Here is a 14,388-nt window from a genome sequence, read left to right on the forward strand (position 1 = left end):
TACACAAAACAACTAATTTCAGTAAAACAACATCAATAATACTAAAAAAAGAGCTCAAATATCTATGAATTCTTAATAACAACTAATTAAATGCCTACATAAGTTCTTTTTGACCAAACAAAAATGCTTAAATTAATCAAGCGCAAGGGCTTTTGGGTATTACCCGCAACCTCAGTTCTGTACTTGATAGTTTGAGTTAGTACTACTTTAAACCTTAATTTGATGAATTTTTAAGCCAAAGAAGTTTAAGGAACTCACAATTATTAATTTACTCTATGTATCACTTTAAGTTCACCTTAAAATTGGTATTTTGTGTTGTTCACATTAATGAAAATTAAATGAAGCTAAAAAAATAGAGTAGAAGCTATTTATTTTCATACATTATGGTTGTTGAGCCAACTAATCGTTTGTTTGTTTTGTCAATGAAGATTAATAAATGTTGAATAAAGTTACTGTTTATTGTTCATGATATCTAAAGCATTTACTAATGTTAACAAATGGAACCTTATGGTAAAGTGTTACCAATAAATTTGATTTAGCTTTTGCGTAATTAGCTACTCTTTGTTAGTAACTTGTAGTGTAGCTAACTACTTTTTTAAATGAGCAACTTGAATGTAGTTTAACTGCTTTAAGTTATCAGTAGCTTGTATTGGAAAGCTAGTTTCAAAGTAACTTCCTCAAGACTGTTCATTTTATAGTTCTCTTACTGTATGTCAACCGTTGATCATTTGTGTCCATTTTTATTTCTCCAAAGAAATCTTATGAGAAACATCTAACATAAAGCTGATATTTCAATGAACCACAACCGAGATTTCCATTAAGCCTGCTGAGCCATGAAAGAGCAACCTCTGAGCAATAACATTTTCCTCCGGTTATGTCAACAACACAGTCTCACTGACTCCCAGCCGCACACTTGCAGTATCACTCGTGCAAAAGTCACATTTACTAAAGTGAAAGTTAGACACCTCTTCTTGTTTCTCAGTCCACCCATTTCCTTACATTGTGTTTTGTCTTTTTAATGACATAAATATGGCTACATTACTATCAAATGTGTGTTTTATCATCTTTTGTGTACTGTTCAGAATCGTTCAGAAAATAAAAAAAACATATGTAAATGAATATGTAAAAATGATATATAAAAGAATACATTTGCATATTTAGTTCTGAGAGAGACAAGAAAAGACATGTTGCAAGCCCTGTGAGGTTTTTGCAGAAGAGAACTGCTTCAGGAAAGATCTGACTGATAGTCTGAACATTTTAAACTGCGTTAACTTCCTCTTCATGCACTCTGGCTGTTTGACTGCACCACACGGTATTAAGCCTGAAGATCCACAACTTCAATGCAATTTTCATAAGTAGTCACATGAAGGTACAGAAACTGTTAATTGTTTGCTTAATGATTTATACCTTATAGTTGCATATATGGTTTGGTGTGCATGCATGTTTAAAATCTGTCATTTTATGCAACTTTATCAGTGCTTTATACAGTTTTTCCCCCAACTCTACCTGCAGCCTGTATTTCCTGTATTATGTGTCACGCTTGTGACAAAAAAAAACACTTTCATTTTTGTTCAAATATGTTGGGTTATTTACTTGTGGTGTTGTTGTGGAGTTTTAAAGAATGCTGAATGAGTCATAGATTATAAATCAAAACAGATGATTTTGACATTGTGATCACGTTGCCCATAAACTTCTAGTTATCTTGCGGTTAAAGAAATGAACATTCAGTCACCGTTTACTCTCCTTCATGTTGTTCCAAACCCATATGATTTACTTTCTTAGTCACCATTCACTTGTATTGTTTAGTATGTAAGTAAATGGTAACTTAGGTTGTCAGTCCCTAACATGCAGCCTCTCCTTTTGTGTTCCACAAAAGAAAGAAAGTCATACAGGTTTGGAATAACATGAGGGTGTCTAAATTATGCAAGAATTTAAATTTTTGGGTGAACTATCCCTTTAACAACAGAACATAAGCAGAAGTAGACAACAGAGGAAATTCAATCACTTCTATGTACTTTTGTTTTATAATTTAATTTTAAACTCATGCGTTTCTCCATAGGTTTCATGCGCAAGATTACAATGTCTTAGTGATGCGGCTGTCTGTCAAACGGATAGTTGTACTCCTGCTAGCCCTGTTTGGAGTGTGTACTTTTACTAGGAAACTATATCAAGTACTAACATGCTATAGAGCACTTCCTAGAACACGTCTGGTGTCTGTACTGGTTCGGAACTGGAACCAGACTCAGTTTCATTATAACCAGAATACCCCAGTAGTGTTTGTGGGTGGGGTTCCTCGATCGGGGACCACCCTGATGCGTGCCATGCTTGATGCCCACCCTGACATCCGCTGCGGTGAGGAGACAAGGGTGATCCCCAGGCTGCTGTCCCTGCGTCAGAGATTGGGGAGGCAGACTGAGGAGCGCAGGGCTCTGGAAGAAGAGGGAGTCAGTCAGGAGATGCTGGACTCTGCCACAACAGCTTTCTTACTGGAGATTATCGCACGTCATGGGGAACCTGCTCGATTGCTGTGCAATAAGGACCCCTTTACACTGAAGAGCACCAACTATCTGTCACACATTTTTCCCAAGTAAGAGATCTCCTCAATATGGTGATTTGATCCCGCCACGGAATAAATATAATAATTTACAATAATGCAATTATTTCTTGTAATTGTGACTTTATAACTTGTAATTAGGAGTAATAAATTTGCAATTGGGTGATATAAAGTCACATTTGTGAAATATAAAGTCACAATTTTGGATAGGTTATATTACACAATTGCAACTTTATATAACATATTAACAAGAAATAAAGTCACAGTTGTGAGATAAAAAAAAAAAAAAAAGTCTCAGAATAATTTTGGCATCCCAGCTATGTATGACTTTCTTCTGCTAAACACAAACAAAGCTCTGTAGGTCCAAACAATGCAAGTGAATGGTGGCCAGAACTTTGAAGCACATGAAGGCAGCATAAAAGTAATCCATAAAACTCTAGTGGTTTAATCCATGTCTTCTGAAGCAATATGATAGGTGTGGGTGAAAAACAGATCAGTATTTAAGTCCTTTTTTACTGTAAATTCTCCATGCCCAGTAGGTGGCGATATGCACTTATAATGCAAATTGGCAAAAACAAAAGAAGAAGAATGTGAATGTGGAGATTCATAATTTTTCAAATACAGGGAGACTCGCTACTGGGGGTTGTTGTCACAAAAGGTCAACGTGTGTTCAGTCAACCAGATAAAGCTTCTCAAAAAGCCATCACTTTTAATCACAAATATTCTCTCCATATGTAGTCTTTTTTTATGACATATTAGTCTTTGACTCCATTGTGCTCATTTCCTTTCACTGTCTCTTCAGCTCAAAATTTCTGCTTATGCTGAGAGACGGTCGAGCGTCAGTGCATTCCATGATCTCCAGACGCGTGTCTATCGGTGGCTTCAACCTGTCCAGCTACAGGGACTGTCTGACAAAATGGAGCAATGCAATAGAAGTAATGCTCTCCCAGTGTATGATGGTAGGCCATCATCGCTGCATGACAGTGCGCTATGAGGATCTGGTGCTGCAGCCACGAGCTACCATGAAAAGTGTGCTGCGATTCCTGAATACACCGTGGCATGAAGCGGTGCTTCACCATGAGGAGACCATCGGGCAACTAGGAGGGGTATCCCTGTCTCGGTATGACTAAGTTATAAGTAGGCTTTTCCACTTAAAAACATGTTACACCTAAAGAAATGTGTATGTGTATTAATAAAATTAAATATTTAAAAATACATATTTTAAATAGGGCCTACAAACACAACACCTCAAAATATAAATTTGTAAATAAATGTAAAGAATAAACAAGTAGCCTACCTCTTCCAGAGCAGAGATCTTTGTAGATAGAATGGTTTGGTTATTTACCAGATTAATTGCTCATTTTTTCACTCTATGTGTGTTTTTTGCATCTTTATATCGACAGTGTCTGAATTCCTTCCCCTGCAGATTATTTCTGAGAAAACTTGAAAAGCCCTAATGATTTGTCAAGCGCTGTTTTTGCTATCCTTTACACAAAATAAGCCTCAAAGACCCAAAAAAGCAATATTTTTCATAACCTGTTCCTGTGATTCTGTCAGGCGTGTGCATTATTCAGCAAGGTGTGCGATCTGTGTTTAATAATACTGTGAAAAGAAGCCACGCTCCAGTTCCCAGCAATGCTTTGCGTTATTAATAAATTATGCAGATTAGCGTGTTCTGCTTAGTTTTACTTCTTGCCGATTTTAGATATACTGCTGTTATTTTATTTGTTGTAACTTTCAGTTATTTTTATTTTCATGATTATTCAAAGCTCATTTTATACTTAATATGTTGTTTTTAGTTTTCACTGTCATTGTGATTTGTATTTTAAATGATCAGGTCCACTTGCATTGCACATTAGCCTGGGCACCCGATAGAAAACACTGGACTGCGGAGAATTCAAAAATAAAAGTAATCTATGTTTCTTAATCTTATGACTTGTTCATTTACTTTGCAAGTGTTCGTGCCTTCGCGGGGCTCCCCAGGCACGTCAGGACCCTAAGCGGCCACCTGTTTTAAATGTAGGATGGGCCGGCCCTGTTGAGATAGCTTGACCAGCCAAATACGAGTCACTTTGGGCCCTATTTTAAGAGCATTAGCGCTAAGTGCAGCACTATCCATAAATCATACACGCAAAGTCAGTGGGCATGGTCATGAAGTTTTGGTATTTTCATGCAAGTGTAATGGGAGCCAGTTGATAGATAGCTGTGCAATGTGTATAAACCTCACTTTCCTGACCTCAAGAGGTGCACTAGTGACTGACACTAAAGGATGTAGCCTTTAGCCTCCTTGTTAGCACACTTGCCTCCCATGCTGGAGACACCAGTTCGAGTCCCGTATGGAGCGGGTAGAACAGGAGCGTCACACAAGCATATGCTAAGTCTAGGTGCAAGTGGGTTTGGTGAAATTGTATGCTCAAAGCGCTAATGGGCAGGGTCAAGTGTATTTTAATTCTGAGATTCTTCTCCGGTTATTTCACCGACTGCATCCAAGAATATAGCCTATTCTCTGTCAAGCACCAGTGATATAAACAAAGAGAACATTGATAAGAAGTTGGTGTTGTAAATGGACTATATGCAATTAATTAGAAGAATAGAATTATGGACTTATACATTCTTTTGTGCATTAACTGCATCCTTGATAAATGTGACACACTCCTTTTATACACATGGGAAATGTGGTTCAGGATATAGATGTAGGCTCTGTTAAATTATCAAGGATGTAAGTATAATTAATCATTTTTATATACTGACACACATATCATGGCTAGTACTAACAGAGATTGTATCAGAACGCACTTCACTTCTACGGGTTGATTTTGAAAAATGTAATGTATTTATTTAAACACGAAAAAAGTTAAACAAAATATTTTTGTAATTCAAATTACACTTCAAACGAAACGAAAATATAATCAAAATAACAAAGTGATCAAAAAAATCATACCAAATCCAAACATTTCTCTCTCTCCAGATTCTTTTGCAGTGACTTAAAAATCAATCTACGACAGCAGGTGGAAAAATACAAATACAAATGAGATCATAAAGGCAATTGTAAATATAAACATACAGTAGTAATAATAATTAAAGCTGCGAGCAGCGACGAACGGGCCCTCGCACCCAGGTGCACGTTGGGGCTGCTGTGCCAGGGGAATGTCACTCCAATTGTTTTTTAGATTTTTTAGCACTTAAATGTTGTTAAGAGTGTATCACAGTGTAAAACATGTCATTTCCTGTTGCCAGTAGATGGCGCTATGACTATAACTGAATATTGGCATATAGAAGTGTTCAGGCCGGGACTGTTATAAAACATGTCAAGTTTGGAGCAGATTGGACATTTTATGTTTGAGTTATAACAACTTCCTGTTTCATGGCGAAACATCGAACTTTGTCAGGCCGCCACAGACACACTGTGTTTGAGAAAACTCAAAAGTTTAGCAATTTAGCATCGCCAAGGCCTTTAGATTAAGACTGACTAAATATGAAGCAGATCTGATGAAATCTCTAGGAGGAGTTCGTTGAAGTACAAGGCCTGGAAATGGCAAAAACTGAGCGAAAATTGAAAGGAAAAGCATAGGCATAGGTCCAAGAGACTTTTTTGTAGGTATTGGCATGTTACACTTGTGAACTGATTTCCGTACGTGTAGGTGAAACGTAGCGTAAATCGCACATTGTTGAAAGTTTGTAGGTGCCGCTATCGAGCCATTTTGCCACACCTAATTCTGAAACCCATATCAGATGTAAATTTTCGCGACTTCTGATGCGTGTGCAAAGTTTCATGAGTTTTCGAGTATGTTTAGGCCCTCAAAAATGTGATTCATTTGGGGAAAAAAATAATAAACACCTAGAAGAACAATAGGGTCCACGCACCATCGGCGCTCAGGCCCTAATAAAAATATAAACCATTATCTAATGATAGTTTAACTGCTACAGTGTGACAACTGTGATAGTCAGGGACATAATGTTCCACTGTATCTCTAGAATTTGGACATGAACTTTATTTCCACCTGCTGATGGAATCCCCAAACTGCAGGAACTCAGTTTTGACTTCTCTCTAAAAGCAGACATGCTTTTGAAATGTTATTTACCTATTTCTCAGGAAATTAGCAAATTGCGCTTTGCACAAATGTATTAACATACAATACACCTATAGTTTGCGTGCCACAGATAGCGCAAACACTCCCACCCATGCCCACTTGCGCTTTGCATTGGGATGAAAATTTGACTTAGAATTAGCTTTCTCATGAAAATTGGATAAGACGTAGTGCATGGTTGTTGCACATAGCGCTGCGCTTGCACGCTCACAAAAATAGAGCCCTTTATCTCAGTAACACTCTTATTATCAGACACTTTTGTGGAATAAACCATTCATGGGTGACAAATATACAATATTTCTACTATAACATCACTAACTGACAACTTTTGCTTTTGCATGATATATGCATCCACTCCAGAAGGTGTCATAGTCCAAGGCCACTGTTGTTTCAGCCAGTGAAATAAATCTTTCTTTGTGCATCTTTAGGCTATAAGATCTAACTATGCAAATAAAGCTTTAATGTTTTGGGTATATGGCCTACTTCCATACCTTGTCAATCTTCACTTTCCCACTTTGTTTTTTAAGGACTGAACGTTCTACTGATCAGGTGATCAAACCAGTAAATCTGGAGGCTCTCACTCGTTGGGTGGGCCACATCCCGGCAGATGTCCAAGAGGACATGGAGAACATCGCTCCAATGCTCCGCAGACTGGGCTATAACCCCAATGCCAATCCTCCAGACTATGGTCAACCAGATCCTGAAGTGATAAACAATACAAAAAGGGTATAAATATGAACACAACTTCATTGAAGTTCAGTGCAGCTCACCATTAGAGTTGCTGGTTATGTTAGTAATCTTTGTTTTTGTTTTTACAGGTATTGAAAGGAGATTTCAAAACTCCTTCAAGCTTGAAAAGATGGGTACAAGTGAGTGCATACTTTAGATTTTTTTGTTTTTGTTTTGTTAAACATTGTCTTTAGGGGCCTGGGTATCTCAGCCAGGTCTCATAAGCAACCAAATTGGCCCGGTTGCTAGGGAGGGTAGAGTCACATGGGGTAACCTCCTCATGGTCGCGATTAGTGGTTCTCGCTCTCAGTGGGGTGCGTGGTAAGTTGTGTGTGGATTGCGGAGAGTAGCATGAGCCTCCACATGCTGGGAGTCTCCACAGTGTCATGCACAACGAGCCACGTGATAAGATGCACGGATTGACTGTCTCAGAAGCGGAGGCAACTGAGACTTGTCCTCCACTACCTGGATTGAGGTGAGTAACCGCGCCACCACGAGGACCTACTAAGTAGTGGGAATTGAGCTTTCCAAACTGGGAGAAAAGGGGATTAATAAAAAACTTTGACTTTAACAGTTGTTATTAATAAACCATATTTTAAAAACCATTTTAGAACAACTGAATTAATTTTTGTAATGATTTCTTATTTGACAGATCTCTCAAAAGATTCCCAGGAGGTAGCAACTGAACAGATTTCTGCATTGATTGTAATCTTGGTGTGTCCAGTTCAGTTTTGGATTAGTTTGGAAAACATGGAGTCAATGGTTTATGTTCCTACATTCTAATGCAATGGAATGCTGTCAAAACGACAACTGGATATTTCTGGAAAGACGTTAAACTCTGGACAAAGATCTATTACCATGCCTTTCTGTTGTCATATTTACTTGATGGATAATCTGATGCATTTTGCCTCAGATTTCAGTGAGCCACTATTTTCCTCCTGTACTCAGATGATAAATTGTTTGTTTTTCTGCACGAAGGACCTAATAAATATTTAACGACACTGAACTTCCATCCTGACTATTTTAGTTTCTCATCGCGTGTTGTTTTGTGAAATGATAAAAGTAAAACTGTGACGCAGTGCTTGATGACGTTCTGGTTGTTGTTGCTACGTGGGAGCGTGTATTTTATTGACCTAAGTATTAAATGGAGCCACTCTTCTTTTGCAAGTAGCAAAAATCAACTTCGTTTCCCCCAATGTCTCCATAAGCGCTTTATTTAAATAAAAACATCATTTAAATAGCACTGTGTGTCATTTTTAAAGCCTGTTTTTGTCATTAAATATTTGAACTAATACATTTGGATCACAGCCAACGCTGTCTGCAGTGCATCAAATCATTCCGCCTCTGCCCTAAACCCAAATGCTACAATGATATATTTCATTTACTTCCACAGAATCATTTATTCATTTGCATATGTTCAAAATAACACATAAGTACTCGATTCTCGTGAAACCAAAGCGTGTATGTTTTCGAATTCAACAGCTGCATCTGCTGAATAGTGCGCTGGGTGTAGCAGCGGAAGGATACAGCGCGTTCTGTGTATATATACATATATCACCGGATCTTTTCGTATTAGACGCTAGATTCACTCACGTGACGACAGGAAACAGACTTCAATACCGTGCTCTTCCATAAAAGAACATTTGTTTGTAAGTATCAGGTGAAATATTTCCAAACGACACAACTTTATGATTGTTTAAAAACGACAGCCCTTTTTAGACTTTTAAGAAATTATAAAACGTAAAATATGAATGGGATTGTTAGCTTCCTTAGCTGGCCTGGCTGATGACGAGGGCTTCTCGTTACTAAATTCGCTATTTATTTGTAGCATTTTCATTGAAAAGCGCGTTCAAATACAGTCTGACGGGGTTTTCTGTATGTTTTGTTGTATGACCAGTAATTTGGCGGTAATTTTCCCGCGAAACGGGCGTTTTTGTGTTAACGTCGCAATTCGTTTATGTATTATTATCTTTTAACAACATCTTATAGACCATTAACTTTTTTTTTTCTGACTGAAATTTATATTTTTCCTAACACGTGCACTTTTTATTGTTAGCTGTAGTTGTTGTTTTTTTTCTCAAGATATTTTTGGGTTTTGGCCATTTTCTGAGGTATAATGAGGCCATTTTGTTCTGGATCGTCCATTTGTGTTACACCCTGACTCACAGCTGTGTCAGCAGTAATGGTTTGCTCAACTATTGTTTAGTTAAGGTGGAATTTACCAGAAAGGAAACTAAAATTTAAATAAGCTAGTTTTTTTTTTTTTTTTCATTCTCAGAAAATACAACATTGCTGTGCACACATACCAAGTTCACGCATTTACTTCCATTTTATATACCAGTAGTGATAGACTTCTAGATTAATATGCCAATATTTGAACATTTTCATGTCATTAGCTGGTAACTGTCGAATTGGACAATTGGCAGAATCGTTCACTTCAAGTATGATGTTCTAAAACCTGCAATAGTACAACATTTATAAATATTTTTTTTACTTAATTCACAATTAAGATGTAATTACTTATTTAATAATATTATATACACTGACCATTCCATTTAAAACCCATATTGGTTCGCAATTAATTAATTGTTAATTTCTTCATTTTCTAGCTTAAAGATGCAGATCTTTGTAAAGACGCTGACTGGCAAGACCATCACCCTTGAGGTTGAGCCAAGTGACACCATTGAGAATGTCAAAGCCAAGATCCAGGACAAAGAAGGTATTCCACCTGACCAGCAGCGTCTGATCTTTGCTGGTAAGCAATTGGAAGATGGACGCACCCTCTCTGACTACAACATCCAGAAGGAGTCCACACTCCACCTGGTGCTCCGCCTCAGGGGAGGTATGCAGATCTTTGTGAAGACCCTGACTGGTAAAACCATCACCTTGGAAGTGGAGCCAAGCGACACCATTGAGAATGTCAAAGCCAAGATCCAGGACAAAGAAGGTATTCCACCTGACCAGCAGCGTCTGATCTTTGCTGGCAAGCAACTGGAAGATGGCCGCACTCTCTCTGACTACAACATCCAGAAGGAGTCCACACTCCACCTGGTGCTTCGCCTCAGGGGAGGTATGCAGATCTTTGTGAAGACACTGACTGGTAAGACCATCACCTTGGAAGTGGAGCCAAGTGACACCATTGAGAATGTCAAAGCCAAGATCCAGGACAAAGAAGGTATTCCACCTGACCAGCAGCGTCTGATCTTTGCTGGTAAGCAATTGGAAGATGGACGCACCCTCTCTGACTACAACATCCAGAAGGAGTCCACACTCCACCTGGTGCTCCGCCTCAGGGGAGGTATGCAGATCTTTGTGAAGACCCTGACTGGTAAAACCATCACCTTGGAAGTGGAGCCAAGCGACACCATTGAGAATGTTAAGGCCAAGATCCAGGACAAAGAAGGTATTCCACCTGACCAGCAGCGTCTGATCTTTGCTGGTAAGCAATTGGAAGATGGACGCACCCTCTCTGACTACAACATCCAGAAGGAGTCCACACTCCACCTGGTGCTCCGCCTCAGGGGAGGTATGCAGATCTTTGTGAAGACCCTGACTGGTAAGACCATCACCTTGGAAGTGGAGCCAAGCGACACCATTGAGAATGTCAAGGCCAAGATCCAGGACAAAGAAGGTATTCCTCCTGACCAGCAGCGTCTGATCTTTGCTGGCAAGCAGCTCGAAGATGGCCGCACCCTCTCAGACTACAACATCCAGAAGGAGTCCACCCTTCATCTTGTCCTGCGTCTGAGAGGTGGTATGCAGATCTTTGTCAAGACCCTGACTGGCAAGACCATCACCTTGGAGGTGGAGCCAAGCGACACCATTGAGAACGTCAAGGCAAAGATCCAGGACAAAGAAGGTATTCCTCCTGACCAGCAGCGTCTGATCTTTGCTGGCAAGCAGCTGGAAGATGGTCGCACCCTCTCTGATTACAACATCCAGAAGGAGTCCACCCTCCATCTTGTCCTGCGTCTTCGTGGGGGCAATTAATCTACCCGTAATGGTTAAAGTCTTAAATTGATTAAGTAAATTCCCTCCCCTTGTTCCTGTAAAGTTCAGTATTCAATAAAGTTCAAGCATTCCTCGCACTTGTTGTCTGCCTCATCACTCAAGTCATATTGTTAACTCTTAAATCTTAAATGCATTAAACCATACTATATTTAATTAAATGAAAAATTATAGTGTGTTCAGAATATTTTGTTTTGGTTATTGAAAACCTGCTAATATTGGGATTTAAAAACTATGTACTCCATTACTGGTAAGGTCATGGAAATGGATTAAATCTCTCAATATGTAGAGTGACATTTTCTAGCTGGGCTCTGCTCTAAAATAGGTAAGTGTCTAAAATTGTTAAATGTTATAAAAGGTATAGTTACACCAAAAAAAAACTAATTTACTCGCCCTCATGTTCCAAAACTATAACCTATGTGGCCCACAAGATGTTTGGCAGAACCTCACCCAATCTTTTCCATACAGTGAAATTATGTTGTGACTGAGGCTGTCAGTCCCCATCATTTCCCTTAATATCTCATGTGTTCCAAGAAAGAAAGTCATGCAGATGTTGAACAAGATGAGGGTCAGTAAATGCCAAATATTTTGTTTGAGAGGTCTAACCTTGTTTTTATCCAGTTGTCAAAAATTACTGGGCTTCATTGGTCAAAAGGTGGGAACTTTGAATATAATATTTGACAGCATATTTCAGGGATGCAAACTTCTCTGCTAGTCACCTTTTCTGAAGCTAATTTACCCAAATTGTTTCGTAAAAGTTATCTAATTAAAATAACTTGAAAGGGTTAAATTAAGCTTTTTTTCTTTTTTTTTTTTTTTAAAGGCTTTCAAAACAAACTTTATAATTAACTGAAAATATACATCTGGAACACCTGCTATGACTTTCAACTCTCATGAGTTTGCAATTTGCCAGCATGTTTAAAAGGCAAACATGAAGTGCTTTATGTTTTCTAATTATCCCTCCGCATGGATCAACCTCATGCCAGTGATCGAAATTATGAAACCAGTCACTAGATGTTACCAGAAGTTTTTTTTTTTTACTTGCTTGTATATATGCAGACACAAGGACTTGAGTCATTATGGCCAAATGGGCAATTATCTAACTTGTTCACCGAAGCACATTTAACTACCACAGATGATTCAATACAAATAAATGGCACAATATTTCGGTAAAGTAATCCTTGGGTTGCTTAACTGGTTCAGCTATGCTGTAAAATTGCAAGCTCACTGAGAAAATGTGACCTTTTCACACAAAGCAACACCAGTTGTGAGTCCAAAGTATTTGGGAAGTTCTTGGGTGGATCATACAGATATTTACAGGTCAACACAAAGATGTTTTTTTTTTTTTTTTTTTCTCAATGTAAAGTAAGACTAAATAGTTCTGTGATTATATTACATAGCTTCTTTGTTTTGCCTCTCCTCAGTCATTGTTTCTTAGGGATCAGATAGTTAACCAAGTAGCAGATGCTTTTCATCCAAACTGACTAATACATAAATTGCAGAGACAATTTCATCTGGAGTAAATTGTGGTTATCATATCAACCTTTTGTGTAAGCAATCAACAATTAGACCACCACCTCTGAGTTCTGGACAAACGCCGCCCAAAATGCCCAAAAGGCCATGTTTACTTCTCACAATTGTCCTTTCTGTTTGCAAAAACATGGTAAAGAATCCACACTTCTAGCAAAGGAAACAGTCTAGCTGGGTCTATTTAAAAGTCTTAACTTGTAGTCTGATAATATTGCTATACTAAATTATGAACAAGCTTAAAAGCAATGTACATAACATTCTGTGGGTGGTTATTTGACCCTTTTCGTGAAGCTGACTAAATTTGAATTGTTTCTTTAAAATCTAAAGAAGGGTTTTGCTTTTACATAGTGGTCATCATATAAGGGTAGTTACATAACGACAAAGCTAGACACTAGTTTTCTGCTGTGTTTCACAGTGTCATGTGTTTTCAGAATGAAAGAGGGTCTTTCATGCATTTAATTCATTAAGTCCATGGATAAATTTGCATGGACCAGCAAATATCACCTTTAATGTGTGGTTTATCATGTTTGCCATGGCCTTTCAGGGCCAACAGTTTTAGCAGATTTGCTTGTTTTCTTCAGTACGTTACCAGTCTGGATTTGTCTCGGACTTGGGATCAAAATCACATGAATAGCCGATTTAAAAAGCGTGATCTTCTGATGTCCCATTTTGTCTTTACACTGTTTGACATTTTATACTTTGATGGTATGAAGACTGTAATATTGTCGTCTTTTCTTTCAAATCAAACTTATATTTAGAAGACAAAAACAGTGGCTATAATGGCCCTATGTGCACAAATTAATTTACAAATTGCAGACAAATGCATTGGTGTTAGGCTTGTATTGGTAAAGAGATTTCTGATGTTCCAAAAGCAACTGAAATGGGAACTCTCCTTTGGGGAGTGTTAGTTGTTTTTCTAGTCACCCTTTCAGTTGTGTTATCGCAGATTTGAATGCCCTATTGTTAATGATATAGCTCAAGAAAAGTACTAAAAGATGTTCCCTGTCCTATTGTTTTCATTGCAGTTGGTATTTTAATGGAACAGTCTAATTGTGACGTCTTACCCTGCCTTTTTAAATCACACTTTAGCTCAGTCAGCAGCATTTGTGACAATGTTGATTACCACAAAAATGTATTTCAACTTTCCCCTCCTTTTCTATAAAAAAAAGCACAAATCTAAGTTTACAGTGAGGCACTGGAAGTGAATGGGGCCAATCCGTAAATGGTAAAAGACTTTTTCGAAAGTGTAGCCACAAGATGTAAACAATATGCGTGTAAACATGATTTTAGTGTGATAAAATTGTTTACTAACCTTGTCTGTGTAAAGTTATTGCCAATTTTAAAACTTCGTTGCCATGATGATGTAGTGGTGTAAACCCTGTGACCGTAAAAATTATGATTGAGACAACTTTACAGCTCTAATAATACACACATTTTAAGACAAGAATTAATGTAAGTGCTTTTATACATTTAAAAGCT

The 14,388-nt window shown here is 38.1% G+C and overlaps 2 protein-coding genes across 7 annotated transcripts; both read left to right on the forward strand.

The window, feature by feature from the left end:
- Positions 1-1,201: 1,201 nt before the first annotated feature.
- LOC127433341 (protein-tyrosine sulfotransferase 2-like) lies at positions 1,202-8,383 on the forward strand. The gene is made up of 6 exons (XM_051685152.1): positions 1,202-1,369; positions 2,060-2,587; positions 3,357-3,674; positions 7,170-7,368; positions 7,461-7,511; positions 8,024-8,383. Exons 2-6 carry the CDS (start codon positions 2,091-2,093, stop codon positions 8,048-8,050), a joined length of 1,092 nt encoding a protein of 363 aa, XP_051541112.1. The 5' UTR covers positions 1,202-1,369; positions 2,060-2,090; the 3' UTR covers positions 8,051-8,383.
- Positions 8,384-8,867: 484 nt separating this feature from the next.
- Positions 8,868-11,459, forward strand: LOC127433340 (polyubiquitin-B). Of its 6 annotated transcripts, none has more exons than XM_051685146.1 (3): positions 8,868-9,020; positions 9,981-11,002; positions 11,231-11,459. In XM_051685146.1, the coding sequence occupies exons 2-3, from the start codon at positions 9,988-9,990 to the stop codon at positions 11,359-11,361; spliced, it is 1,146 nt and encodes a 381-aa protein (XP_051541106.1). In that variant the 5' UTR covers positions 8,868-9,020; positions 9,981-9,987; the 3' UTR covers positions 11,362-11,459. The 6 variants fall into 6 exon arrangements, with proteins under 6 accessions (XP_051541106.1, XP_051541110.1, XP_051541109.1 ...); XM_051685150.1 differs by having other exon boundaries at positions 9,981-10,318; positions 10,775-11,459; XM_051685149.1 differs by having other exon boundaries at positions 9,981-10,213; positions 10,442-11,459.
- The last annotated feature ends 2,929 nt before the right edge of the window (positions 11,460-14,388 follow it).

The sequence above is a fragment of the Myxocyprinus asiaticus genome, chromosome 43 (genome assembly GCF_019703515.2).
Source record: "Myxocyprinus asiaticus isolate MX2 ecotype Aquarium Trade chromosome 43, UBuf_Myxa_2, whole genome shotgun sequence".
NCBI classification, from domain to species: domain Eukaryota; kingdom Metazoa; phylum Chordata; class Actinopteri; order Cypriniformes; family Catostomidae; genus Myxocyprinus; species Myxocyprinus asiaticus.

Coding starts and splice junctions, on each gene's coding strand:
- LOC127433341 (XM_051685152.1), top strand. CDS start 2,091: ATGCGGCTGTCTGTCAAACGGATAGTTGTACTCCTGCTAGCCCTGTTT. Junction 3,675..7,169: donor GGAGGGGTATCCCTGTCTCG/GTATGACTAAGT, acceptor TTGTTTTTTAAG/GACTGAACGTTCTACTGATC. Junction 7,369..7,460: donor TGATAAACAATACAAAAAGG/GTATAAATATGA, acceptor TTGTTTTTACAG/GTATTGAAAGGAGATTTCAA.
- LOC127433340 (XM_051685145.1), top strand. CDS start 9,988: ATGCAGATCTTTGTAAAGACGCTGACTGGCAAGACCATCACCCTTGAG.